Here is a 27,945-nt window from a genome sequence, read left to right as displayed (position 1 = left end):
ATGCTGGAGCCTTCCATCCAGAAAACAGATGAGATAGACAGGGGTGAACTGGAGGACCCACAAAGCGAGAAGGAGATCAAAGCAGTAACAGAGGAAGGTAAAAACTCCCAGCCAAACAGGCAGACGCCTGACCAAGTAGCCGAACCAGCAGACGACTGGCGCACACCTTACCTAGACTGGCTGCGCCATAACAAGCTACCAGATGACAAAAAGGAAGTGAGAGCTTTCAGAACGAAGGCATCCAGGTTGATACTCATTGATGATATATTATACAGAAAATCACTAGCAGGCCCCTACTTACGGTGCCTGGACAAGGAAGAAGCACAGACTGTGTTGCATGCTCTCCACAGTGGCGAATGTGGAAACCATGCAGGGGGCAGGAGTCTGGCAAACAAAGCCCTCAGACAGGGATACTATTGGCCCACAATGAAGGCAGATGCAGCAGAGTACGCACGGAAATGTGACGCCTGCCAGCGCTCAGCGCCCATGACCCATCAGCCAGCAGAGCCCCTGCACCCTATCCTTTCTCCCTGGCCATTCATGGCATGGGGCATGGACATAGTAGGCCCTCTACCACGGGCCACAGGAAACAGAACCTGGATATTAGCAATGACAGATTACTTCTCCAAGTGGATAGAGGTAGAAGCATTCACGGAGGTAAAACATAAACAGGTTATTTCGTTTATAAAACGAAACATCATTTGCAGATTTGGTATCCCATCAGAAATCATATGTGACAATGGCTCACAATTCATCTCAAACGATACCGAGGGATACTGTGCCAGGTGGAACATCACCTTAAAAAAGTCAGCACCTAGGATTCCAAAGTCCAACGGGCAGGCTGAATCCAGTAACAAAATCATCATGGACAATCTGAGAAGGAGGTTACAGGAGTTAGGAGGAAAGTGGGCAGATGAATTGCCACTAGTGTTATGGTCTGACAGAACGACACCAAAGATAGCAACAGGGTCAAACGCCCTTCAGCCTGGTGTTTGGCGCAGAAGCAGTCATTTCGTCAGAAGTTCTGGTTCCCACTCACAAGTATGAAAATATGACGAGGGAACTGAACAGCACAGAGATGACCAGAAGCCTGGACACAATTGACGAGCTGAGAGCAAGCGCGAAAATCCGTCTTGCTGCCTACAAACAGTCAGTGGCCAGGAGTTACAACAAGAATGTAAAAGTCAGGCTCCTGGAGGTAGGAGACCTGGTTCTCCGAGAGGTGTTTCAGAACACCAAGAATCGAAAGGCAGGAAAATTCGCCTACAAATGGGATGGACCATACCAGGTAGAAGGAGTTGTTGGCCATGGTGCATACAGACTGATGACTATGGATGGTCAAATCATACAACGCCCATGGAACATACTTCACCTGAAGAGATATTACTTTTAATAATAAGTAGACTTTAGCTTTCAGAATAATGTACTGTGAGAAGCCAAATCATTTTTTAAAAACAATATAATAAAATAAAAAACCGGTAGTAGGCATACTGCCAATTTCACTCTTATTTATGGTGTCTTTAGTTATTTATAAGACTTTAAACTACTATTGGATGGTGTGGTCTGGCAGCGTCCTGGGACCACAATTGCTCTGGTACCCCATGAGATGGCTGCAGGTACTTCACATCATTCTAATAGATTTTCTTATTTTCAGGCTTCTCTAAGTACATCACTTTGAATCCTAGTGTCTATGGTACTTTGAAAGGATGTCTAGCAGGACTGTCAACTGCCAACGCGGGGTGACAAGGCACACGGCACTCCAACATGCCTAACCTATTTTCTCCACAAGGAGCACCCTCACCAGGCGGACTGTGGAACATACGAAAGGGAGCCTGGTTGACAGCTAAACACGCTTATCCAGCTACCCCTGATACCACCCCCTGGACGTAGCTCGCACTAATCGCAATTAATCAGGGCCCCAGCATGCATGCACAAACGAACATAGAACGTAGGGATATCTGCGCTACCAGAATCCTGCAGTGTCTTCATCTGGTCCTAGAATGACGATAAACTTGCCTCAATGACGCCCCTGTTGGCTTAAATGAGATGAACACACCTTGCGTCATGAACAAGGTTAAGTAGTCCAAAACTGCGGCATACGCCTAAATCAGCCATCCCGCTGACACGGCAGCTAGCTTAGTCTGGATCAGTCTTTTCAGGCTGACCAGGCTGGTCTAAATCAGCCTCCTAGGTTGACACGGCCACTCCTCTTTACATTGCGGCATACGCCTAAATCAGCCATGAGGCTGACACGGCAGCTAGCTGAGTCAGAACGTTAGCCTCTTCAGGGTGACAGGACTCGCCTAAGTCAGTCAAACAGGCTGACACGGCAAAAAACTTCCTAAAAACAGGGAAAGTAAAACACACGATATGTAAGCTAAAACCTTGCCGAACTATGACAAGGGGCATTTCAAAATATGGCCAAGAGTACGGCCCAAAGTTTAAACCGCCACCTTGGCGGGGCAACCACAAAAGAACAAGTTTAAAACTTACAATGTCTGCCACCTCTGGGCCAGACTGCCAAAAAAGTTCACCAAAATATAAAAACTTAATTATCGGTCACGTTAATGACCTCCACCTCTGGCACCTCCTCTGCCTGCTGAGTGCTCATTTCAGGTACTGCACCAGCTTACATATCCTCAGCCGCCATAGCTCCCTGAGCTCTGTCAGCAGCATCCTGGGACATTCCATCATCACCCCCAGCAGCCTGCTCAGCCAATGCAGGAGAATTCACCTCACCAATCTCAGGCATCAGCACACTCAGATCAGGTTGGGTGGGGTAGAGCATCTCCAGCTGCTTCTCCTCTTCCTTTATGGCCTGCTGGGTGGGAGCCTCCTCGAGGGCAGCACGCATCCCGCTGATCTTACCCCGCCAGGTAGCATAGGCAACAATATTGGTGGCCAGGGAGATAAGCTCACTAATCTTCTCATCAGAGCGCTTGAGGGAGTCAGAGAAAGTGTTGCACACCGCCTGAGTACGCGCCAGCTGATCAGCCCCCTCTTTCAGTTTCTTCTTGGTGACAGCAAGCTCAGTCTTGCTCCACCACACGCTCCTTCGGATCGATCCATTTCTTGTGCCAAATCGCAACAGTCTCCTTGACTCCGGTTCTTGCACGGTAGCACGGCTGGTCATCCGCACTATATTGATCATCTTCTGTTGTAGAGTGCAGTTGGAGGGTGCAGGGCGAGAGAAAATCAAGAGTCGCAAAAGGAAGTCAGGAGGCAAGAATCTAAGTAAAACAGACAGACAGGTAGAAAATGAAGAATATTTACCATGAAGGCGTTGTGCACGTCATTTTCAGCCATCTCCTCTGGGGAGAACTCCGAAAACGTTTCCTCAACGGGAGGGAAGATCAGCTGATCAATCTCCGGCCAGTGGGGCACCTTGTCCACATTCCCAAAGCCCTCTGGGAAATGAGCAATAATGCCTCCACTGGATGAAGCCTGAGGACTGTCAGGAGGAGTAGGAGGATGGCGAGACAACGGGTTGACCTCTAAGGGCTCACGCGTAGTAGAACTGGAAACTGCGGGAGGAGTCTGAAAAGAGGCAGCAGGAGCACTCCTTTTAGAGGCAGAGGCCACATCAGGGCTGGCAGAAGGTCTCTTTCTTTTCGCACTTTGGAGGATGAGTTCCAATGGATCAACTTTCGAACCTGCAAGCGTACATAGTCTCAGACGACAGAATGCTTAAACATCAGCAGAAACAGCATGCAAATGAAAGTGGTTGCAGAAACCTTACCAGAAGACATACTGTGGGCTGATTGAGGAGGATTGGAGGAAGAAGCAGGTGAGAAACCAGGAAGCAGGTCTGGGAACTTTCTCTCGGATTCGAAATCTTTGAACGACTTCTTGCGGGGGGGATCTTGGCGCCAATACGGGTAAGGTCACAGCGGCCTGCACGAAGACGATGAAGTAAGCTAGTAAGCAGCGAGATAAAATAAATCAGGCGACAAGAAGGCTACTTACTCGAAGTCAGAACCCATTTCTCGAAAATATAATCAGCAGGAGGCTGGATGGAGTCCTTCCTCACGTAGAAGAAGTCCTCAAACCATTTATCATCACGGGATTTTGACGCATGTCTGAAGGGAGCCTCTCCATGGCCCCGGAATGAGAACTGACTCCTGCCCAGGGATCTGATGTTGTACATATGGGCCAGATCGCCCAGAGTGACAGATTTACCAGTATTCTGGCTAGCGGCCAGAGAATAGAGAAGAACTCTCCAAATGGCGGCAGAAATTTGTGCCGTGGCGAAATTGTTGGTGAAGATAAAATCTTGAATGAGTTTAGGGAAAGGAAAACGGAGGCCATATCTAAATGGGTACCGATAAAAACTAACCCACCCTGGACGGAGGGCGTCAGCTTTTTGTCCCGGTTCAGGAATGGCAATATTCACCCCGTCACCAAGACCAAGCAGATTCTTGATACTAGGAATGTCGGCCGGAGTTAAGGCGGAGTCACAGTCATGTGGGTGCTTAAACAGTCCCCGAGAAGGGAAAGTGGGGTCAAGATTACGGTCGGAGGGTGTGGGGGTTGACGAGGATTATCGAGTTTTACCCATGGTGGAGAGAGAAAAAGAAGATTAAAAGAAGAGGAGAAGATGGATTACCTGATGATGAAGACGGGGAAGGGGAACAGTGAAGCCGGCGAGGGGTGAAGGAGAAGGAAGGTTGAGGGTTTAAGAGAGAAGAATTTTTTGAAATAATTGAAAGTGATTAATGATAGTGGAAGAGGGACGTTGGAGTTATAAAGAGGAGAGAGGGAGTTGGGTGCGAGGAAAGAGGAGTAGGGCGGCTGGAAATGATGGATTGCATGGGAAGGAGTAAAAAGACGGCGTAGGGTTTTTAACATTTGGTTACGTAAAATTCCTTGCTCAATACTTGAAAGCGTACTTCACAAGAAATTTGGGGCAAACTGTTTGGGCTAAAAATAGCACAATAGAGAAGGCCCACTTAATAAAGTAAAGGCTATGGATAGAGTGATAAGGAGGAAGGGAGCCCGCGGTCAAGGGAGTGGGGAAATGGGCTTAAGAGAGATCAGGAGCCCATCATGGAAGGCGTCCGCATTAAGGAAAGAAGCGTCAGGGAGAAGTTAGGGAGAAGTCAGGGAGATCAAAGAGAATTGGCAAGGGAGTCCGGGTTTGGAAAGAGTCCTTATGGAAATTATATTCCCTTTCCATATTCAAGGTAGGACATATCTAGGGTTCTTACCCTATAAATAGCCAAGGGAGCGAATCAAGAATTCATTCATTCAAGACCCGCATTCATGCATCAACATTCAAGATCACATCTCGGCAAATAATACACGTTCATTCTAGATCTTGCAGGCCTGACACCTAGGGCCAGCAGGATTAGCTTCGTGCCATAATTGTAATCATCCTCCTATTCATATAGTGCAATACTTGGCAGGGTACCGTCCCTCCCGCGGTTGTTCCCACATTGGGTTTTCCGCGTCACCAAATCTTACGTGTTAATTTACATTACGCACTTTATCGTTTATTTGTTTGCATACGAACGGACATACATCCAACCAACGAATATAGACTATATTGACCCTAATTAATCGACTTGGGTAAAAATACCTAAACAATGTTCATCCAAAACCTAGGATTGAACAAATCATGATTGCACTTGTGTGAAAGCGACAAGTCACCTCGAAAAACCGTGACGTGGCTCGCGCCTCTTTGAGCAGCCCAAGTGGCCACGTCGCCCAAAACTCACACAACCACTCATTTTCCTATAAATACCCCTCAAATGCCCCCATTTGAGAACTTACGCGAGTGTCCGCCCTCTCTTTTCTCCCTTAAAATTCTCGACTCGACTTCTTAAGTCACAATCCGACGCTTTACGACCTACCGATCGTAAATACAAGCCTTACACATTGTTTGGTACCGTCATCGTGCATTAAATCACTTGACCAACCACTTCGACCATTACACCATCACTAATCTTAAATCACTCTTTTTTACTTACCAAAACGGTTTTAAACCGAGTTTTTTCCGACCAAACGAGTTGTTACACTTACGTCGGTCACTCGCCATAACCAAACATGTAAGTATTAGGATGTAAAAATCCTCCTTTTATCATGTTTTTATTTATTTATTTCATGACAATAACATGATAAAATGTGCATAACATGAACCAAAACATGGGATAAACGAGCCAAAACTGATTTTTGGCCTGGGACAGAAGCCCCTTGGTTCGCCGGCTTGCCGCGCCTAAATGGGGTGTCCAGGTCAGAACTCAACCGTGTTTGTTCTCGTCTTTCCCCTTTAATTCATTTTCATATTTGCAATCGGTTTTTACCATTTCAAATATTTTCGAATCTTTTTATTTTATTTTATTTGGTTTAACCATAAAACATTTCTCACCCTTGGTTCCTCATACCATGACGGTTAAATCCGTGTTTCGGTGATAATACTTGGTTAACGACATTTAAAAGGTATTTTAAAACCTCTTATTTCATTTCTTTACATTTTGGGAGGTATTTTAAGGCCTTCCATCATTTCTTTACATTTCATATTAGTCACCAACACAAAGTCATCCTTGGTTCTACATACCATGCCAGATTTTAACCCGGGTACGATGATGAGTATCGACTAATTACATTCAAGTGAACTTAAAACAATTAGTTCATAATTATTTTCAAAACTATTCATGTCAAGCTTGTCAAGTCGAACTCGACACTGAATATTATCAAAATAATGATGATTATTCGAGTCTAGTTCTTCAAATCAACAAATGCGGTCTAAACGACTCTTTCAAACCAAATCGGGTTCAAATACCCATTTCTTAACACGTTTTACAACGTTTTCTAAATGGTCAGAATACGGCATATAACCGTAGGTTGACCCGCGCCTAAAGCAGGCCCTTCAATTCTCGTTTTCAAAACCAGGGAGGGTCCCCTTGTACCGCCGGCTGGCTCGCGCCTCATGTAGCCGTCTGGTACAGGGCCTGTTCCCTTTTCCAGCATTAGTTTGGGATGATCCCGACTCCGACTAGCCCGGATATAGGACGGATTAGATGACTATTCGCTTATTCAAAATCACATTTGCAAAATGCCTTACTAAGACAAATGGATCACGTTATGCACCATAAACCTAATACGGTAAATGGATGTTTAATTTCCGTCTTGCATGAAATTCAACCATAAATCCAACTCGACATCTTATACTTGATACTTGGATTAAATCAACCGACTTAGAAAGCTCTCACATGTTAGGTTTAAATTATTGGATGCGCATTCATGCATTTAAACCGTTTTATCAACTTTTGCATTCAACCAACCAAGATCGATCAGTAGAGGCCGCTACCGTGGGAGGGATTGGGTGTCTGATTAAAGGGCTTCCCAATACGTACCTTCACCTCTTACTCAGAAACTTTGGATAGTGGACGACCTTATCCAGGGCTTACGAGAGTCATTCTAGAGATAGGATGCTAATGAGGGACGATTCGTTATCTTTAGTACCTATGCCAAACCCTGCTTTGTGCTTCGTTTGACCGAGGTATAAACTGGATTCGAACGGGTTCCAAGCATCCCAAAAATGCTTGGTGGCGACTCCGAACATCTCTAATCATTTCGAGACCCTTACCGAGATGAAACCGACCGATCTAAAACGATCCGGTCGAAAGCATTTTTACGCCGCCGAGCGTGGCTTTCAATGACCGATATACGTCCACAGATTGGCTTGGCGTGTAGGTGGCCATGTCCACAGATTGGCGACTCCGCTGGGGAAAACTAGGACACTTACGTCTTTGTGATCCCTAGATGGTGAGACTCGAACGAGGTCTTGGTTGGAATGCATTAATTGATATTACGGACACGGTCGGGTCCTTGTCCGGGCCCACAACCTAACCCTTTTCGACCAATTAACTCGTCTCGTCGGCGTGAGTTTTCTCATCCCCGCATTTCGAATCCCGATTGAGTCAAGCACGCCATTGACGTTACACATTTCTGTTTCGTCAAAGAGCTTTCATCACTTTCGAGCACGAGGCTAGGGCACCCTCCTTACACATTTTGTTTGGATTGGTATCCCTCTCGCAAAATGGAGTTTGATTGCTTGGTGTGTAACCCACCCTTCTAAGCTAAAACCCGTGTCAGTATAATGCATAATATAATGAACTGTGAGTGCTTATGTGCTACTTGATCATAAGTCCTTCCGCGTCATTTTCAAACTTTAAAAATCACCTTTTTGCGTCATTATAATGGCCGTTTCAAACCTCGGTCTTTTCGCCGACCGTTGCATGCCTTTCTAGGCCGTCGTAATGACGATTTTCAAAAACCCGGTTTTTATAACCATTTCAACACGCCTTTCTAGGCCGTCGTAATGACGATTTTCAAACCCAATTTTTATAACCATTTCAACACGCCTTTCTAGGCCGTCGTAATGACGATTTTCAAACCCGGTTTTTTATAACCATTTCAACACGCCTTTCTAGGCCGTCGTAATGACGATTTTCAAACCCGGTTTTTATAACCATTTCAACACGCCTTTCTAGGCCGTCGTAATGACGATTTTCAAACCCGGTTTTTCACAACCATTTCAATTCGCATTTTCACGCCGTCATAATCGCCGCGTCTAGACACGGATTTTAACCCGTTTCGCGCCGACAATGGCTCTTTCAAAACCCGAGGAAAGCACACACCCTTTTCTCGAGACACTTTCGAGATCCCGAGGACCATACACCGTCCCCGAGACCTCTTCAAACATTTCAAACTCGATTTTCAAAACATACAATTTTGAATTTCAAAAACCGTCTTGGGAAACAATACACCGTTTTCCGAGCCAACTCAAATTCAAACCGTCTTTTGCAAATAAACTTAACACAACCCTTTCAACTGATCGACTTGCAGAGATCTTTATCTTCGGAAGCCGTCCATAAAGCGACGAATGAATCTTTTTGAAAATTTCTATTTTCGAAAACTTCAGTCCACCATTCCAATTTTGCCTCGTGTCTATCGAGTCGAAGCGAATGTACTTATGGGTCTTTACTTATGAGTTGTCTCACCACGAGACTCGTCCAATGGCGTCACGCCGCTTAATTGGACACATGTGTCAAAAGTTCGGTCAACACCGTCACGTCATAAATTGAGTCAGCACCGAGGAACCACACACGGTCACCCTCGTCTTGTCAGGTCTGATCTTTGTCTCATCCTTCGTGTTGTCTGTGTTCAGTCTTTGAACCATGTCGGATTGAGTTGTAATGTGAGCCGTTTTTCTGCCTCAGAGCCATGGCCCTGTCTTCAACTTCGTCTGTCAACCACAACAACAATGATAACAACAGAGATGTCACGACTGATCAGCTAGCCAGCCTGCTTACCGCTCTTAAGGTCACCCTGGATCGCGTCAAGACCCGTATCGACGCCCTGGAGAACAAGGAGATTGGAGAACATAATACTCCACCTCTGACTGAAACAGAGAAGAGGCTAAAGCTCTTGGAAGAACAGCTCCTAGCCCGGGGTAACAATATCCATCTTGAGAACAACCGAAGGTTCGAACCTGTTGGGGATCAATTACCTGACAACTTTACCCTAACTGATGTACCTAAGTTCAAAGGAGTGGAGGACCCGCTCAATCATATCCGTGCCTTCAAAGACTACATGGCCATTAAGGGGGTCAAACAGGAACTTTTCACCCGGATCTTTCCGTCCTCTTTGGAACCGATCCTTTGCCAGTGGTACTACTCCCTTGATCCGAAAAACCTTAATACTTGGGATGAGGTTGCAGTTGAATTCGCCAAACAATATGCCGACAATGTTGAAATCCAAGCCAATACCCGTACTCTCGAGGTTCTAACCCAGAACGATAAGGAAGGGTTCATCGAGTTCTTAGCCCGTTGGAAAAGGGTGAGTACTCAATTGGTCAGTAAACCGAGTGAATCAACTTTGGTGGAAAAGTTCGTCAACAACCTCCGCCCAGTGTATGCCAACTTACTGAGGTATCAAAATATTAAGACCTTCCAGGATCTGCAAATTCTGGGGACACGCATTGAAGATGACCTCCGGAAAGGTGTCTTGGCCAAGACCACTGGCAGAGGCTACCAAGGATCCACCTCAACCGGATCCCGCCCCTACGTCCAAACGAACAAAATTGATGAAGTCAACCTCATTGAACCATCTGCTAAGAGAGCTGAACGCCCCCAGAGAATGTTCACTAATATAGGGTCGACTTACGCAAGTGCGTTAAAGAGGCTCATGAACCAGGGAAAGTTACAACCAATCGGACCCACCCCGGATCCGACCGATGCCAAGAAATCCCGCTTCTGGAACCCCAATGCCTATTGTCAGTACCATCAGGGGAAGGGGCGTGATATTGAAACATGCTTCAAACTCAAACACCTCATCCAAGACATGATTGAAAAAGAGGATATGCCTTTACCCCCGCCGACTAAGCCAAACAACAAAACAAACCCTCTGGGAATCCACGCTATCTCCAACGATGAGCCAACTATGGACTGCTCACACCTCATCCTGCCAATTGATGACGAGGTAAACGCCTTGGAGAAAGACCCATCAGACGGGGTATTTGTGTTCAGTGTTGCCACTATGCTCACTATGTTCCAAAAGGTTGAGGAAGCCAGAGCCAGTCTCTCCGAAAGGATCACCCGACTTGACGATGCCTACCGTCGACTTATCTTCAATCCTCCACCACCACGCCCGAGGGAGAGTCCCCCGAGCGCCCAAAACTACCCTCACCAGAATGGATTGCTCCCACGACCATTCTGGCATCCACCTCACAATAATCACCCCCACAAAAACTACCCTCACAAAAATCACCCTCACATAAATATCCCTCACAAAAACTGCCCACCAAGAAATACCTGTCCAAGGTGCCTTCGAGATCCTGAAATCAATGGCATCTGGAGAGATGATGTTGAATATGTCTATATCGTCCCAGAGAAAGAGAAACGGGTGAAGGAGATCGGTCACCTTACCCGATCTGGACGTCCCTATCAGAACCCGAACAATCCAACGGTCGCTCCAACGACGAACGACCAAGACGTCCCGGACGCGGACACTCAACCAAGAGCTCCTGAGAACTCAATCCTCAAACAGCTTCAGAAGGCAAAAGCCGAGATCTCGATTTGGCAATTGATTGCGACATCCTTTGAGCATCGACGGGCTTTGCTACAGGCTTTGGGAAAATTAACTGTGCCCTCCACCTCTTCCTCTGAAGAAATAGTGGCACATATGACAAGGGACGCCCCTGACTTGAACAACCCAGTCGTCTTCTCTGACGAAGATATCCCTCCCTTCGGAGTCAATCATAACCTTGCCTTGTACATTACCGTACAATGTCTCAAGAAGAATGTGCCCATGGTCCTTGTAGATGACGGGTCAGCGGTGAATGTCATTCCCCTCAAGACTGCTCACAAGCTGGGTATTAAGGAAGCTGATTTGGTCCCGACAAACCAAGGAGTACGCGCTTACGACGACACTCGCCGCAAGGTCGCGGGGCTTATCACTCTGACCGTCGCAACCGGACCACTGAAAAGGCAAACCAGTTTTCAGGTGGTCGACATCGACGCCTCCTTCAATATGCTCCTGGGACGTCCCTGGATTCACGCCGTCAAGGCAGTTACCTCAACTCTCCACTAGAAAATCAGGGTCCCCTTCAACGGAAAAACAATCACAATTCCTGCTTCCCCGATCAAAGTTGTCATGAGAAAGGGAATAGCCTCCCAAGCCATTGAGGAGGATGACAATGAAATGTAGGGTTTCAAAGCTGTGAATGCCATAACTGATGAATCAACACCCTTTGATTGTGACCCGTTTGCTAACCTCACAGTCAGCCGTATCATGATGCGCCAGGGTTACTTCCCGGGTTTACCCCTCAACCCACTGAAAAACACCTTACCTCCTTTGAAACAGGCTAAGGTCCCCAACATCCCCTTCGGACTGGGATATGAGCCTACCGATGAAGATATCCAAGAGATGAACCTCCTAATTCGAAAACGCAAGAAACACGGAGTTATCCTCCGTCCCTATCATCTGACCCTCAACGGATACTTTGTCCCTGAGGGAGAATCCGAGCTCTACCACGACTTTCCCGAGCCGATCTATGACTCTGTGGCTATGGCTAGGTACCCGGGTGTGGAAGTCTTTCAGGACTGCTACTTCATCCCTGACAACGCCGAAGCTGCTTCAACCGAGTCTAAGCCGTCGTCATGCCTCGACGGACAAGCTGTCACTCTTCTCTTTGGAGAAGATAACATCAAGCACCTCGACTATGAGGACATCATCAACATCGCCCTGAAGGACAATCAATTTGACCCAACCGCCTTGATCTTCGACACTGACCCGGAGAAAAGCTACACAGGGCTGGAGGAAGACCGTCAAGTGGACCGATCGCCAAGGCCGCATGCTCAAGATCACAACTGGAGAAGGCCCTATGTTCAAGTAGGGAAGTGAAGAGGAATCTGAATCTGAGTCTGAGTCGGAGTCAGAGTCTGTCATAGCTCCTAACACTCGGGGTGTCCCACTCAAGGTCCCCTTTCCACTATTTTATCACAAACTAGTGGCTGATTCAGAGGCTGAGTCTACTAGGGTCACCCCCACTCCCATGAACGATGACAACCTGGAGCCTGTTCCAGGAGCCACCTCCTCTGCTGTGTAGCCTCTGACTGAACACGAAATGTCTGTCCTCTCCGAGCTTTTCGCTCGTGTCAACTTAATGAATGCTAAGTTTGCTTATGACTCGTCTCAATTTAACTGCAATGCAATTCTGAATGACTATGAGGAATTTGACTTGAGTGACTACCCACCTCACTTAGCAAAGAACTTGACAAACGAGAAACCAGAACCCCCATCATTGAGGAGACCGAACCTATTAACGTAGGAACCGACAACACACCTCAAGAACTTAGGATAGGGACAACCCTGGACCCCTCGGAAAGACAACAGTTCATTGACCTCCTACACGAATACAAGGACGTGTTCGCCTGGTCCTACAGAGATATGCCCGGGATTGACAGGGAAATTGCAGAGCACCGGATACCCATTAAGCCCGGAGCTAAACCCGTGAAACAGAAGCTACGCCGAATGCGTCCTGAATGGGCCCTGAAAATCAAGGAAGAAGTGGACAAACAGTTCAAGGCTGGGTTCATCAAAGTGTCTGAATACTCCGACTGGGTGGCCACATTGTGCCCGTACCAAAGAAAGATGGAAGAATTCGGGTTTGCATCGACTTCAGGGATCTGAACAGGGCGAGTCCGAAGGACGACTTCCCTTTGCCCCATGTTGACATTCTGGTGGATAATACTGCCGAGCACGCTCTCCTATCATTCATGGATGGGTATGCCGGGTACAACAAGATTAAAATGGCTGAGGAAGACATGCACAAGACAGCATTCACTACACGGTGGGGTACATATTGCTACACGGTCATGCCCTTCGGCCTCATCAACGCCGGAGCAACCTATCAAAAAAACCGCTACCACTCTCCTACATGATATGATGAACAAGGAGGTAGAAGTGTATGTCGATAATATGATCGTCAAATCAAGAGAACGGGACGACCACATCACCGCCCTTCGGAAATTCTTCGCTCGTCTGCGGAAATATAACATGCGACTAAATCCTCAGAAGTGTGCATTCGGGGTCACCTCCGGAAAACTCTTGGGACATGTCGGCAGCAAAAGAGGCATTGAGATTGATCCAACCAAAATCAAAGCCCTTCAGCAAATGCCTCGGCCTAGGAACGAGAAGGAGATTCGAGGATTTCTAGGTCAGGTCCAATACATCAGCCGCTTCATTGCCAAGCTCACCATGATTTGTGAACCAATCTTCAAGAAGCTTCGCGCCTCCGATCACACCGATTGGGACGACGACTGTCCAAAGGCCTTCGATAGGATAAAGGAAATCCTATCCAAACATCCTGTCCTCATGCCACCTCAACCGGGGATCCCTTTATCTCTATACCTGACTGTTACAGACACAGCCATGGGAGCAATGCTTGCACAAACAGTCGACGGCGAAGAACAAGCCATCTACTACATCAGAAAAAAGTTCATTGAGTACGAGACGAGGTATACCCAACTGGAGAAGACATGTCTTGCCCTAGTATGGTCAACAAAGAAGCTGCGGCATTACATGCTCAGCTACACGGTCCACATCTACTCCAAGATGGACCCGGTCAAATATATCTTCGAAAAACCCGTACTAAACGGAAGGCTGTCTAGGTGGACACTCATGCTGTCCGAGTTTGATCTCAAGTTTGTACCCCTCAAGGTTATTAAGGGAAGAGCAGTTGCTGATTTCCTAGTAGAGAATCCCGTCAATGAAGATCCAACGACCGACACGTGGTCACTTCCTGACGAAGACATCCTTTGTGCCGATTCTGACGCATGGGACCTATAATTCGACGGTGCATCTAATCTGAGAGGTTTCGGGGTAGGAATCCTTCTAATATCACCAGAGGGAGAACATGTTCCGATCTCGGCCAAACTAGACTTTGCCGCCACCAACAATGCCGCTGAATATGAAGCGTGCCTCATCGGCCTACAAGCAGCCATCACACTTGGCATCAAGAGACTGAGGGTCCACGGCGATTACTCGCCCATCATCAATCAAGTGTCCGGATCATGGAAAATCCGATCTGAAAGCTTAGCTCCCTACCGAACAAAGATCAATCAAGAGGCCGAGTTCTTCGACCAAGTCGATTACTTCCACTTGCCACGAGAGTAAAATCAATTTGCTGATGCAATGGCGAAACTTGCCGCACTCGTCAACATACCTGACGACAAGGCATCAATGCCCCTATGTGTCGAGAGAAGAAGCAAGCCAGCTCACATTTGTGCCATCAACGATAACGAGGAAAGCCATGATGAACCTTGGTACCAAGCCATCTTCAACTACAAAACCAAAAACGAATTCCCTCCCAACTCTGACCCAAGAGGACAAAGAGCCATCCGTTTACTTGCATCACAATTCGTGATAAACCAAAATCAAATATACAAAAGAACACCCCAAGGAATTCTCCTCCTTTGTATTGACCATCACAAAGCCAAAAAAGTTATGGGAGAGGTTCACGACGGAGAATGTGGCCCTCACATGAGCGCAATGATGCTTACCCGAAAAATCATGCGGCTAGGTTACTACTGGACCACCATGGAAGCTGATTGCCGTAACTACGTCAAACATTGCCACAATTGCCAGATCTTCGCCAACATACAACACATACCACCATCCCTTTTATACACCATAACGTCACCCTGGCCTTTCTCAACCTGGGGCATCGACATCGTCGGGAAATTCAACCCGGTAGGCACCAAGGGGCATTGCTTCGTCCTCGTCGCCATCGACTACTTCACCAAATGGGTAGAAGCACAGTCATATGCAGTCTTGACCGCCAATCAAGTGGACAAGTTCATTCACAATAACATCATCTGTCGATATGGGGTACCCCATGAGATCATCAGCGATCAAGGCTCTCACTTGCGGGCGGAAACTCAAGCCTTGCTGGACAAATACAAAATCAAACGACATCGATCATCCCCTTACCGTCCCCAAACTAACAGAGCGGTGGAGGAAGCGAACAAGACTCTTGTCACCATTATCAAGAAGATGCAAGACAACTACCGCGATTGGCCGAGCAAACTCCCATTCGCACTCTGGGATACCGAACCTCCATTCGAACACCGACATGCGCCACACCCTTCTACCTAGCATATGGCACGGAGGCGGTTAAACCGGTAGAGTTAGAAGCCCCTTCTCTACGCATTCTACTGGAGAGTCAAGTCCCCGAGGCGGAATGGACCCATCGAAGGTACAAGCAACTCACTCTTCTAGACGAGCGGCGACTCAACGCCTTGCACAACGTCCAGCTATACCAACGACGTATACAACGGGCATTCAATAAGAAGGTCAAATCCAGGAACATCAAGGAAGGCGACTTGGTCCTCAAGTCTGTTCGAGCACCGTTACCCATCGATCCGAGGGGAAAATTCAAACCCAATTGGGTCGGGCCATACCTGGTCAAGAAAATACTTTCGGGGGGCGCAGTGAGACTGAGTGACCTAGATGGGGAGGCTTTTACAAACACGACCAACCTGGACCAACTCAAGAAATACTACCCTTTAACCATAGCAACCACCAACCTAAGCCTAGTTCTACAACTAGCAACCGCCTTCAAACCCTTTTCAAGTCAAGTTCCTCAACGTGTTCTGATTTGATATTGCATGTTTTATCGAGTCTAAGTTGCGGCACCTTGCCCGTTTCAAAGGTCCTTTGATCTGTCAAAGGCAACATCCATTTGCACTAAAACAAACAAAACCCCTGAACTACGAGCATGGTTTGATTTCACCGCTTCAGGTGGATACGTAGGCAGTCCCTCTTATGCATGAGGGATACAACCACAAAACCCAAACAAATCTACAAAACATTTCGAACTACGATCATGGTTTGATTTCACCTCTTCAGGTGAATACGTAGGCAGTCCTTTCTTACACAAGAAGGATACAACCATCCCCACAATAAAAAAACAACCATCCTCACAATCAACAAACAACCATCCCCATAATTAAAAAAACTCCACATACAAAAATCATCCCCATCAAAAAAAGAAAGGGAACAACATTCCCTTTTCCCCACAAGAAAATACAAAATGAGCCTTTCTCCCTTCCTCATAAAAATACCACTTTCTCAAGTGTAAATGTTTAGGATAATTCAAATCGAATTGCCTTTACACAATGGATGGAAGAAACAAGCGTTCACAATTTCGACACGAGCAATCCTCTTACTTAATTAATAATTGGAGGGATTACAATTTAAACAACAAATAAAGCTCGACGAGTCTACAACTTGTCAAAGCTAAGGCGTCGACTAAAATACCTCACATAATAAAACTAGCACAAAACACACAAAATATAGCTAGTACAACATAACAAAAACTCACAACAATAATACAACATAATAATAAAACGGGTAATGGAGGTCTTCACTCTTCCATTCTACCCTTGCCTTTTCCCTCGGGGTACATCTTCCCCTTGTTATTATTGGCCCGCCTAGCATGGACTTCCTCCTCGGAACGGATCCTCAACGGATCTAAAACGGCGACGGCCTCCGGTCTAGCACAAGACCCCATGTTCGATACAAAAAGAGCCAATGCACGGCCCACCATATTCTTGGGGCCGAACTCTTCCTCTTCGGTGGCCTCATCACATCGGGGGTAGCTCCATCAACATACTCCTCAAAGAAGGCACGGTTGGCCTTGCCAACCTCTCGATACTTCAAGTCGACAACCTCGTCCTTACGGAATTGGGATCTCTCTTCCAAGGACGAAGCTCTTGACCACTTGACATAAGCGGGGGTCACCCATGTTGTGGCAATGGGGTTTGGTACCTCCCAAAGCGGCCGAGTGGCCCACCATCTTTTAAAGACCTCCACAAGCTCGGAGTTTCGGAAAACATTCTCTTGGACAAGATTATCTTGAGCGGGCACCTTTTGTTGACGCCCCATTTGCCTCTTGAGCCTTTCGGGATAAATGAAGGAAGCAACCTTCAAACCCACCACCATCAAAGAACGAGGACTAGCACCCGAAGCGGGCAACCCCGTGAAGGACCTCAAGTGCCACCATGGCACCACCCAACGGATGTGAGGACCACCCTCCTCCGCCAATCTTGCGGCCCAATGAGCCTCGGTAGAAGCAAAACTATCCGAGTACAATTTCTTCCTCATGGTAAGGTGACGGAAGGAGTAAGAAGAAGGATTAACCGGAGGCTCTACATACCTTAGCCTCTCCAATAGCCACACTTGAAGGATCCTTGGAGACCCAAATGAAGGAGCTTATCCACAAGAGCCTTCCTTGTCCAAAGCTTGGATGATCTCGCCAAGCACCAACCATGACGGATCTCTACCATGCTCCATTTGCTCAACTACATGTATAAGGGTCATGCTACCATATCATTTTGGCCCCTCCTTCTCTAAAACATCAACAAAGAGGTACACATGGACAAGGCAAAAGGCAAGAGATCTTCTCCTAGCCACCTCCGAAAAATTGACATCTAATCGGTTTGAAAAGATGTCGATAAGAGGCAACATATTCACACCATGAGGAGCAAGGAGGAAGTTGACTTGACTTGTCGACAAACCCAACATGGAACGGAATTTCTCCATGTAGCACAACCGAGTCGGAGGAAGCACCGGAACACAACCCGGCCACCCACCAATGGCTCCAACTTCTTCGGCAAGAGGACAAATTTCTTCTTTCGGGAAAATGAAAACATGGTGTTTCGAATCCCAAAACCGAGAACATGCTTCAAGAAATGAAGGTTGCACCTTGACTTGACGGAGCACCAACAATTGACAAACTCCCATACTAACGAGTTGATACTTTTCGGGAGGCGACAAATCCCGACACCATTGTCGCAACGCGTTCTCAAAAGCATCCATGAAATATTTTTGTGGAAGAAGAAGAAGAAGAAGAGGTTTTGTAGAGATGTTTTTTTTGTGTTTCGGGTGATGAAACAATGAAGCGCAAACATCACTATTTATACAAAAATGATCAGCACGTTTTTCAGAAAAAGAGGAGAGCCGACTTCCATCGCCAGGCTGCTCGCGCCTCTTTGGGCCTTCCCCAGGATTCCCGCTGTTGACTTGTCTCTTTCAACTTGTGTTTTCTCCTGACACTTCAAACCTCCTGCCAAGACGCTCGCGCCTCTTTGGGATGATCCAGGACATTTTGTGTTTCCTCACTCACATTTCCTTGTTTTCGCGTTTTACGAAATCCAACACGGTTTCCATGACGCACCTTTAAACATATGGATTTTTCTTTCTTTTTTTAAAAAAGAGGGAAAGGGCTAGTCGCCCCGATCCGCGACGGATCGTTTCCAAGTCAGTCGAAATTCCAAAAGTTTTTCGCGTTTTCGAAATTCTCCATCCAAATTAAGATCGAAAATTGATAACACGACGTCAGTTTTCCTCAAAATTTCAAGCACTCACAAATTCGAGTCTTGACCTCAAAAATCAAATACACACGTAAAAATTGTCTTCTGAAATTCATCCGTGACGGTTTGAGTTTGAATTTTTCGAGTCACCAATCAAATTCAACATTTCCGATGCAATTTAATTCAAGACACGAGTTAATTGCTCAATTTTCAAATTAATTCCTTTTTATCTAAACGTGACGGCTTTTTGCAAACATTTTCAAATTCACTTCAAATTTCAGATTTCAATTTTTAACCTCGAGTCACCTTGGTTAAACTTTGTTTTTCAATCAAATGCATTTACGTGCTTACGTTTAGGCATATGTGCTACCTGCTGCCTGTTTTTCTACACTAACGATGCAGGAACTAGTGCAAAGCAAAAAGGAGAATTGACAGCCGACAGCGCTCCTCCGAAACACAACACAAAAAGCCAAAAATCACAAAATGAACCACAATCCAAAAACACATATATACAAACCGCCTCACGCAAAATGTAAATATGTACAAACAAGAGTCCGAGACACGGACCAGCTACTACAACTACTCAGCACCTCCCGTCGGACCAGTCCCGGTCTCACGAGATGTCGCCGCCAACGCAGACACCACCACCTGCTCAGGCTCCCTCTCTGGAGAACTCTCCAGCGTCTCCTGCTCCATCTCGACATGAAGCTCCTCCGCTGCAGCCAACTGAGCCCTAAGAGAGGCAATCTCCGCGTCTCGGCTTCGTAACTCATCCTTACGACGCCTCAAATCCTGGTCTCGATGGATGATCCCCAACTCCTGGGCCTCGATCGTCGACCTGGATGTGACCAACTCAGCATGGACCCGAGCAAGCTCCGCTGGATCCGCAGTACCCTACAAAACACAACACAGATCATCAAGATCTAAAAATGTGAAATGAAACACAAAATACACAAAAACGAAACACAAAAAGTACCTGAGAAATCCGAGCCTCCCTCGCAGCCAGGTCACTAGCAAGCGCCCTCCAGCGGTTAGCCATCCGCCACAAAGCCTGATAACTAACGGTCGTCACCTACAATCAAAAAGGTCCTTCAGTATAATGTAAGGCAAAGTATAAATGAGAAAAATGCTCAAGGTAGGAACTCACCCTCAGAACGATCAGGCTCCACTCCATGCCAACGTCGGTCACCTCGGCGGCCGCAGGCTCTGCTAAGCGTAGCTGAAGCTCCTTGCCGCCGGCCCCTGAAAGGTGGTCTCCCCGGGAAATCTGGGGGCTGAGTCCTCATCAGCAAGTCGAGTCCCTACCATTTGGATCCGTATCAAAGATGACAAACCCTCTTATCAAAAGGGGCAATGAAAACAAAAGAACAAAGGAAAGTATACCTCGATCGGGTACCAGGCAAGCCTCGACAACCGGAAGGTGTCATAGTCGACGTCCCGTAACAACAGCTCCTCACCTCCATGACCATGAAGGTGCTCCTCAACCTCATCAGGGGTCGACTCCTAGAACAACACCCTAGGCGGGTCGACCGGTACAACGAAAGTCTCGGTGAAGCACTGACGAGCCAAACGCTCGCCCAGGTACCAAACCGGCTCAATCGCCATCTCCAGATACAAACGCAGGGAGCTGCGAGGCTGCAAACGCTCCCTGACGGCAGCCGGTACGCTCGTGTAGTGCTCCCAAGGCCGCCCAACAAACTGCATTCAAGACAAATCTACTCAGCCGACTGGGGGCTTCATAAGCTACCTAGTCATCCTATCTCTATCTATTTCTATAAAGAAGAGGGAGAAGAGAACAAGAACTTACGTCAGCAATCCGAAGCTTGTTCACGCGACGCCTGCAGTCCTCGTAAGTCGACTTAATCGACTTCTTCTGAGCCACCGTCCAACCCTTCACAGCAGGGTAGGTCGAGGGGATACCACATGTGGTCCCCGGACGCAGAGAAGTGAAGTAAGCATACAACCAAGCCTGTAATCAAAACACAGCAAACACAAATCAGCCAATTTCTCAAAAATTGCCAAAATCAAAATCAAAATCGAACTCAAAAAAAACCTCAAAAATGCCCGTACCTCGAAGATGAGGCCAGGACCAACCAAAGCAGGGGCACTACCGTCCCTCACTGACTCCGGACGCACCGCCGCGTGCAACTACCGGGTGAAACTCGCCAGAGCCAGCGTAGCCCAGTCGAAGTGACCCAAAGTGTCAAGGTCAGTGAGGAGGGGAACCACTTTGGTCGACAAGCGCTCACCCTTGTCACCAAAGTACGTGGCACCCAAGAATTACCACAGCCACAACCGCGCCTCCTACACGTCAGCCTCAACCTCTGCCTCCGGACTCTCCAACGGCGCCGGAGTAACGCCTGCCACCCTTCCATTGAAGTGGTCCTTCACATACGAACTTGCGATCAGGTACGGAGTGACGTCGGAAGGCTCCGGCAAAGCAGTACTGATCAGACGAGTAACCGCAGGAGAGGACACTCTCTTCGGCGTCTCGGTAAACTCGACAGGCAACTCGCCGCAGGGAATTTCGGTTCACCATGGCCTAAGGGTCAGTCAAATAAAGTCAAGGTCTATCCAATACCGTCTCAGGATGTCAAATAGGTCCTCTAAGTCTCTATTCGAACTAATCCTCTCGGTCTTCTTTTACCCTAGAATGAAACTAGATTGCTTTCGCTCCACTAGTTTTTTCCAATTACTTGTAAGAAATGTAACTCCGCTAATCTCTCAATCTAGCAAGGGGTAAAATCTCACAAAATAAAATAGGGCCGGTACGTGTTCAACCTAAACTTAATAAAATCAACTCATGACGCCATGGATTCTCTAATTCCCAGCATAGGAATTTAGCTACGCATGATTAAGAATATGATAATTGCAAAATTTACGATATGGAATAAAATTGACATGATTGAATTAGAATTAGAACTAAGGGATTAAAACTAAATTGCTTGAATATAAATTGATAGAAACTAGAATTAAATAAACAAGAATCAGAGAAGATTGAAATCGAATTAAAGCTTACTAAAGAATTCGATGAACAAAACAATTGATTGAAATCCGTAGCCTTCACTTTTTTTGTTTCCAGAACTAGGTCTCAAACTTCAGTTGTTGAATAATAAAAACCTCTCCTAAATTATTTGTTACGTTCTACTAATAAAAGTTCTGCCCATAATATAAATTACAAGTGGGCTTTCAAAAGACAAACGCGTAAAAGAACCCGCAGCTTCGAAACCTGGTCGATCGACCAAGTGACACGGTCGATCGACCGCCCAGTACAGTGCTGGCAACACTGCGTCCTCTGCTGAACCCCATGGTCGATAGACTGGGGTCTCTGGTCGATAGACCAGTTATGTTGTAGCAGATTCCAGCCCTCCAACTTCATGCACGCATTCCGAGACGATCAAGTTCCGAGCTCCTAACTTCATAGTTTCCATAAAATGCCCCCGGGAACAGATAAAGGCTTGATTTAGCTTACTTCCGGTCATTCCTACAATAATGACATAGGAAATACAAAGTAAACCATTTCGGGAGAAATAATAGCTTAAAGCTAACAATTACGCATAGAAATACGTGCCAAAACCGCTAATAAAGTGTATAAAATATGCACGTATCAAATCTCCCCAAACCAAACCTTGCTTGTCCCCAAGCAAGCACTAAGACTCAATCTAAACACCTATTGGAACGGATTTCTTTCTCAAAACAAGAACGTATTATCATGCCCAACCAATTTAATGCAACAAATAATATCAAAGCATTTTGTCAAGCGCAAACGAGTTGAACATGTTCAAGAATTTACCAAACTTTCGACCTTGCAAGACTCGTGTATATCGGACTCTCACGGGTCGCTCATTCACTCAATTTTAAGAATAAGGTGAGAATTTAATTGTGCAAGATAGAAGAATGATTGAAATAAGTCTCTCACCTAACTACGACCCATAAAAACATGCCTGCAGTGTAACATGAATAAAATCTCTACAACCGTACATATGCATTCCAACCATTTAATGACCATGACACATGCCGAGGTGATTTGAGATTGTGAGGCTATGGGTAAGAAGGGGCTAAAACAAATTTGGATAAGAGGAGATAAAGCCGAGCAAGCAACTTCTAAATACCAAATTTCTTAACATTTCCCAACTTCGTACTCGAGAGAAAATCAAAACGGTGCTACTTAAAGCACAAATCGCACAATCTCCCAAAATAATAATAATTCCCCAAATAATTATAAATAGCAACATGGGAATAAAAATCATCATCCATAAATCAATCTAATCATGTGATTTTTTTCTTTTCTTTTCTTTCTTTTTCTTTCTGCCTCTCTTTTTTTTTTCAAAACCTGAACTGGCAGTCGATCGACCAGGTGATGCAGTCGATCGACCACCCCTTTGACCTGAACCTCCTCTGCTCAGTTCAGTTTCTTCTTCTTTTTTTTTTCTTTTTTCAATTCAACGTTTCCCTCATTTCCCAACATATCACCAAAACTGATGCATTTCTCACACGAGATAATAAAAACCAAATCGCAAAATAATATTCCCGAATAACTACCTTTACTAGCTCGGCTAGGGTGGCTAAATTTGGAATGTAGTTTATGGGACAAAAAGGCAAATTTGGCTTTTGTGGGGCTTATGGGCAAAATGAAATAAGGGAACCTCTTCCACATGTGTCAGCAAACCACAAAACCAAATGCATACAAGTATTAAGCAGATAAAATTCATGTTTATGCAAATTTATGTGACATGCCTTACGAGGGGTAACTACTCTCATTCCTACATGAAACTGGTCATAAATGACACCAATTTAAATAAGCTCTAACCTCAGAAATTTTAAGTAGTTTGCCAATATTGAGTCAAGTCTATTCGTTTAGTAAAATTCCAACAAAAACTCGTAGACTATGCAAGTGACATACTCAACGACATTACAAGTGCAAGGAAGGGCAATGAGACAATACGTAAAGCAATTTTATCATATAAATCCATCCATTCAGACTCGACCTACATGCTAAAGTAAACGTGATATTTTTGAATTTTTTAAATTTTTCAATTTTTTTTTTTAAATTTTCTGTATATATGAGAGAAATGAAAAAAAAACAAATGCAAACTGAAATGCAATAAACGTGGAACAGAAATGAAATAAATAACAAATGCAAATGTGATAGACATATGCATATACCCTCCCCAAACCAAAACGCACAATGCCCTCATTGTGCTCAGCAGCAAACTCAACAGCAGCAACAACAAAATTGGGAAGAATATAAACATCTACAGAAGAAATGGAAACTAATGAAAAAGAAACGTAAACTGACTAAATACGGCCTCCCCAAACCAACCATCAAAAAGGGGAGGCAGACAGCTGCTACTGGTCCTCATCTGGCTCATACTCAGAACCGCTCGCCTCATCTGACCCTGAGTCGTCCTCCTCTTCCTTCTCAGCAGCAGCAGTGGGAGTAGACGTCGTAGCAGGCGGAGGATATCCGCCCACTGGGGGAACAAAGAAGGACGGGTGGGTCCAGGGACCCCGTGGCCGGGAGCATCCCTGTCCGAGCAAACTCCTCATAAAATGGGTACATGGCAAGAGCCATGTCCATCCTGTGCTGATCAAAACTCCTGCATAAATCACCCAACACACGTGAAACCGCCCTTTGGTCCATGACCGCATGGATAACAATAGGTGCAGGGGGTCGAAAAGTGGCCGGGAAACCCGGCCCAGGAGTAGGAGTGGAGGAGGAAGGGACCCGTGAAGAAGAGGCGCGAGCTCCTCTCGAGGTGGAAGCAGTAGTGGTGTCTGCCCTAATAGGGAGCCTATAGCTAGGCAAGGGCGGTTGAGTCGCCCCCTCAACAGTAGTGAAGGGTAAAATAGGAGGGAGGGCAAGGATAGGAATGGGGTCGGAAATGAAAGAATCGATCTTCCACCGACCCCGTGTATCGAGCCACTTCACAGACTTGACGTAGTCAAGGTCCATGAAGCGTGCAGGAGGGTCGAGAGAAGCCTCCTCTCGAGAAAAGACAGGAACCAGACGGTGGGCTATACGAGTCACTAGCCCACCACAGACTATGGTAGTCAGAGAGGTGCCCTCACTTATAGTGTTTGTTTTAGCAGGATTTTCAGTGATCTAGAGCGTCCTGCCAGGAATTTATATGTAGGGTGATCTAACTCGAATAACTTGCCTGATTGGAATAATTAAATGTAAAGCAAACTAACAAATAATGACACAAGGATTTTATACGTGGAAAAACCCTGGGAATAAGGGAAAAAACCACGGGCACCAAGCCAGGAGTGATTGTTACTATGATTTTGGATAGCCTGACAGAGTATTGTTATATCAGGCGTGACAGGCGAATATATTGCTTAAGAATACAAAGTATATGAGTAAAAGTGATGATATCTCAGATGATCCTTCTTGTCTTCCCTTTCTTTCTATTTATAGGTGGTTGCTTTCAATCCCTTTGTGCCGTTTAGGTTTTCCTGGTAAATAGGGAATGTGCCCTATTTACCCGGAGATGGTTGCTTCTTTCTTAGCCGTTGCTTTGACTGCTCCCTATATCTTTGCCTTCTGGAATTGGTCTTCCTTTTTTGTGTGGGAACATATGAGACTGCTTGTTTGTTGCCTGCAATGGCCTGGTGCTTTATCTTTTCAGCCGCTTTGGTTATTTCTACTTTGTCTTCAATCAACTCCTGCTTAGTGCCTGTCAATCTTGGAGTAATGCCTGGTTTTGGATCTCTAGAGCCTGGAAGTTGTCTTTGGCTGTTGCCTGGCCTATATCAGGTCAGGCAGGATAATTTAGGGCCCAACAATTGCCCCTTATCTTCTTATTCCTTTATTGGGTCTGGCCAGGAATGAGGAGATAAAAATTTGGGCCAGGCAAGTGATTTGTGCAGGGACTTTCTATCGGATTCAGAATTTGAGTTTGCTTCAACTTCTTGTAACGGTTACTTGCCATAAATAGGGTAGGTTCACAAAACCCTAGGAGAGTCATGATTGATCTTAACCACTTGCTTTCCTAGCCGTTATGGTTTTGCGGCTATAAATATCTTGTTTGTTCCGTGTATGTCTTCACATTCCAATCTCTAACTTTCTTCTTTCTCTTTCTAAAAAATTCTTCCTTTGCAAAAATTCATCTTTTTAGAAAAAATAATATATGGCTGGTGGCAGGAGAAGGACAAAGCGACTTCAAAAGCTCCCGCCGAGGTTGAAAAAGTTCTGTTGAAGTTGAAATGGCTTCGCCGAGGTTGAGGGGGTCCCTGAAGTCATTCCTGAGGATGACGTGGTGGAGGTTGTTCCTCCTCCAGAGGTTCTGTCCATGTCTTATAAGGGGGTTGAGTATTCTCCTAATAAGGCTTTAGCAGTCTCTTTCCATGAGGCTAATCAACTGAAACCTGCTTTTGAGCATTATATAAAGGGCAGGGGTCTCATTCCTCATGGGGCTGAGGTTTGGATTCTGAGAATGGTCTTATCGGGGCTAATTGGAGTAGCCCGGGTTGGTTCTGTATTTTTGAGTGGGCTTTCCGGGGTGGTGGTCAACTTCCCCTTTCTCCTTTTATGGCTGAGGTGGTTAGGGCTATTAGGGTTCCTCCGTTTCAACTCATGCCAATGGTTTGGAAGATTGTCCATTCTATTGAGCATTTATGTTCTAAGCATAAGTTGGTTATTACTCTGGATGATTTTAAGAATGTTTATCATCCGAAGAGTCATTCTCTTTGGGAAGTTCAATTTTCGAGTCGGGTCAAAGATGGCTCACCCGATCACCAATTTTGATTCGGGGGATGATAAAGGCCGGGCTCGGACTTATATGTTTATCAAGGCTGATTCAATTGCCCCTGACCTGGACTATCTCAATTATCCAGCTGTTGAAGGAGGTAATCTTTCTTTCCTGCATAATTTTTGGTTTGGTAATAGTATTTTTTGGAGAGTTTACTTACTTTGCCCGTGTTTTCTTTTAGTAAATGATTGGGTGAATGATCCTGATGCTGAGGGGTCGGCTGACCGGATAGCGTTTATGGCGTTACTGAAGAGGAGAGGGCTTGGCCTGCCTGTCTGGGGCAAGCTGCTATGCCTCGTTTTAAGAAGGCTAAGTTGAGCACTTATAAGCCTGTGAAGAGCACTAAGGTTCCAGGGGCATCTTCATCAGGGAGTAAGTTCTTTTGCTTGTTTTGTCATTCTGTTTTCCTGTATTGGATCCATGCTTTTATTGCTGATTTTAGAAACTCGTCGTGCAGCTACCGGGGCTTCGCCGGGATTGCTAGTTTTGGTCTGTCTTTGGTGAAGGTGGGGTTTCTCAAATTACGGGGAGAAGTCAAAGAGCGGTGAGGCAACGGGGAGTGATAGTCTTGTTCAAATTCGGGGAACGTGCGGGGAGCTCAGTTGGTATCGCCTGAAAAGGTTGTGGATGAAAGTGATCGTCCTGAGAAGAGGAAGAGAGTGGATGAGCCTTTGGGAGGAGTTCATGAGGTCAGGGGAGTCAGGGCTCGTATGGATGAGGTCCAGTTTGCTAAGGATCAAATTCAGGCTCAGGCTTTTGTGGTTGATGATCCTTATTTCAAGTATCAGGCAGAGGAGGCTTCTGCTCGTGCTTTGGCTGCTATGTATCGTTCCAGGGATTATGCTGCCAACCTGGTTACCATGCTTCAGGAGGTATATATTTTTTTGTCTTTGTTTGTTGTGGGTTTTTGTGTGTGTTTTCTTTTTTGGTGGCTTAGATGGGCATTTTCTTTTGTTTTTAGAATGTTAATGATGTGCTGAGGAGTGCCTGTCAACTGGAATCAGTTCATGGTCTAAAAAATGCCTTGGATTGGGAGGTACAAATCTTGAAAAAGGATGCTGACAAGTTTAAAGCTGATTTGGAGGTGTCCAAGGCTGAGAATCATTCGTTGAAGGAGGATAATGAGGCAGGGAAGGCTCGGTTGCTTTGGTGGAGTCTCGCTAAGTGAAATCGCTCAGGATGCTTTGAAAGCTCTTCAGGCCAAGTTTGATATTGCCCGGGGAAGAATTGAAGGTGAAAAACAGGCTATGCAGGAGCAGGTTAAAGGTAAATGAAGAATTGGTGTGGAGAGGGACGAGGTTCAGGCCAGG

At 46.0% G+C, this 27,945-nt stretch overlaps 1 protein-coding gene across 1 annotated transcript; it reads left to right on the top strand.

The window, feature by feature from the left end:
• LOC141642859 (uncharacterized) lies at nucleotides 1-27,803 on the top strand. The gene is made up of 4 exons (XM_074451823.1): nucleotides 1-97; nucleotides 27,078-27,124; nucleotides 27,238-27,507; nucleotides 27,597-27,803. Exons 1-4 carry the CDS (start codon nucleotides 1-3, stop codon nucleotides 27,801-27,803), a joined length of 621 nt encoding a protein of 206 aa, XP_074307924.1.
• Nucleotides 27,804-27,945: the final 142 nt, after the last annotated feature.

The sequence above is a fragment of the Silene latifolia genome, chromosome 1 (assembly GCF_048544455.1).
Source record: "Silene latifolia isolate original U9 population chromosome 1, ASM4854445v1, whole genome shotgun sequence".
Taxonomy (NCBI): domain Eukaryota; kingdom Viridiplantae; phylum Streptophyta; class Magnoliopsida; order Caryophyllales; family Caryophyllaceae; genus Silene; species Silene latifolia.
The sequence above is the reverse complement of the archived record's forward strand: the minus strand, read 5'-3'. Positions and strand labels throughout refer to the sequence as shown.